This window comes from Triticum dicoccoides, chromosome 1B (assembly GCF_002162155.2).
Source record: "Triticum dicoccoides isolate Atlit2015 ecotype Zavitan chromosome 1B, WEW_v2.0, whole genome shotgun sequence".
Lineage (NCBI taxonomy): Eukaryota > Viridiplantae > Streptophyta > Magnoliopsida > Poales > Poaceae > Triticum > Triticum dicoccoides.
Window position 1 is genome coordinate 464,495,354 of NC_041381.1, and position 1,743 is coordinate 464,497,096.

General features: G+C 52.3%; 1 protein-coding gene across 1 annotated transcript; it reads left to right on the plus strand.

Annotated features, from left to right (window-relative positions):
• The first annotated feature begins 90 nt into the window (after positions 1–90).
• Positions 91–952, plus strand: LOC119306994. The gene has a single exon (XM_037583073.1). The coding sequence runs from the start codon at positions 166–168 to the stop codon at positions 781–783; it is 618 nt and encodes a 205-aa protein (XP_037438970.1). The 5' UTR covers positions 91–165; the 3' UTR covers positions 784–952.
• Positions 953–1,743: the final 791 nt, after the last annotated feature.

The window sequence follows — 1,743 nt, forward strand, 5'->3', positions numbered from 1 at the left end:
TTTTCAAATGTCAACCCACACATCCAACCCCCTACCTATATATACATCCCCACACCAGGAATCCTCAAATCTTGTAGAAGCACCATTCAGTCAGAGCATCCCTCCTCTTCCGCAATTTCGCACCTCAAAGCTTGTTCTAGACGCTTCTAGAATCTAGACCGCGGCATGGGCAACGGCCTCTCCCCTTGCTTGCGCGCCCCGGCCGTGCACGGCAAGGGAGCGGAGGCGAGGCTGGTGTTCTGGGGCGGGCAGACGAGGCTCGCCGCAGCTTCTGGCGGGCGGTTCACCACGGCCGGCGACGTCACGGCGGAGGCCCCCGATCACCTCGTCTGCTCCGGCGACTCCTTCTTCATCGGCCTCCCGATCCCGGCGCTGCCGCCGGGCGAGGAGCTGCAGGCGGGGAGGACCTACTTCGTGCTCCCCGCGGCCCGGTTCTCCAGCTGCCAGGCGCTCACCGCGGCCTCGCTCGCGTCGCTGTCGCCGGCCCCGACCAAGGTGTCCCTCGCCGGCGAGTCGTCCCCGTTCGAGTACGTCACGGGCGCCGACGGCATGGCGCTCATCAGGGTCCTCCCGGAGTTCATCGAGAAGGTGATCACGTCCGACGGTGGCGGCGAGAAGAAGTGCGGCGCGGCGGCGCCGGAACAGCTGTGCAGCACGCCGGAGCTGAGGAAGCACTACATGCAGCTGGTGGGGGCGAGGCAGCAGCGGCCGTGGTCGCCGGGGCTCGAGACGATATCGGAGGCCAGGAAGGGGAGAAGGATGCCGACATGCCGTCGTCGGTGAGGCTGGTCGGAGTTCAAGATAACATTAGCAGCCGCGCGTGCATGGATAGCCAGATGTGGTGTCTTCTTTTTTATTGGGCTCTCCATCAAGAGAGAGGAGTCTAGTGTTTCAGTCTCGCTTAATTGTTCATACTAGCGGAAAAGAGGCAAGAATGCAAGATAGTTTAGAAGGAGATGGGTACAAAAAAATCTGATTTAGTTCTAGTTCATTCAGTTTTGTGTTAGACCAAAATATTGGATGCAATTGAATGAATGAGTTTCACATTGATACTTTGCTGCAGTTCATCATAATTCCATTGGTCTGATCTCCTGCTGGTCCAGCTGGATCATAAAAATGAAACTAGAGGGCTCAAATTCCGTATTCCTTTTTTCTAATATCGACGGTACCAATAAGTTCCAAATGACCTGTCTGAATTTTTGTATTCTATTATTTTACTGAAGCTAAGTTCAACATCGAATCTAAAGAATCTTGAAAGAACACCCCTTGAATATCATGAGCTCTCGGAGCACCCAAGTTCAGGTGCTCTAGCGCGAGCTCGGCCTTTGAATGTAGATCGAACGATCAGATGAGGAGTTACTGGAACTATGTGTAATTACGGGACTCCTTGGGGGTTGTCTGCAAATTCATGTGAGCTCTCCCTACCACCATGGGATGTGGATTTTAGAAACTCTCAGGGGCACACAGGTGCGGGAGCACACAACTGCCTATGCGTGTTTGGCTTTCCGATTGCTTTAATACTCGTAAACTTGTTTAATCTTAGGAATTTGATTACTGTAGGCTCAGCTCCATCCATGCATGCTTTTGACATCTTTTGCCAGCGATGCATGCGCCATTCATCCCATCTCTCATGCCTTTTTCATTTCATCTTTTAATTTCAATCTACTATATTTTTGAAGTGAAAGTCCAAATTAAGTTTTGTTTGCATATTTGTGTTCGTCATGACGAGAACTTTCGAACAAG

Excerpts from the sequence above, each read along its gene's own strand:
- LOC119306994 (XM_037583073.1), top strand. The coding sequence starts at position 166 with ATGGGCAACGGCCTCTCCCCTTGCTTGCGCGCCCCGGCCGTGCACGGC.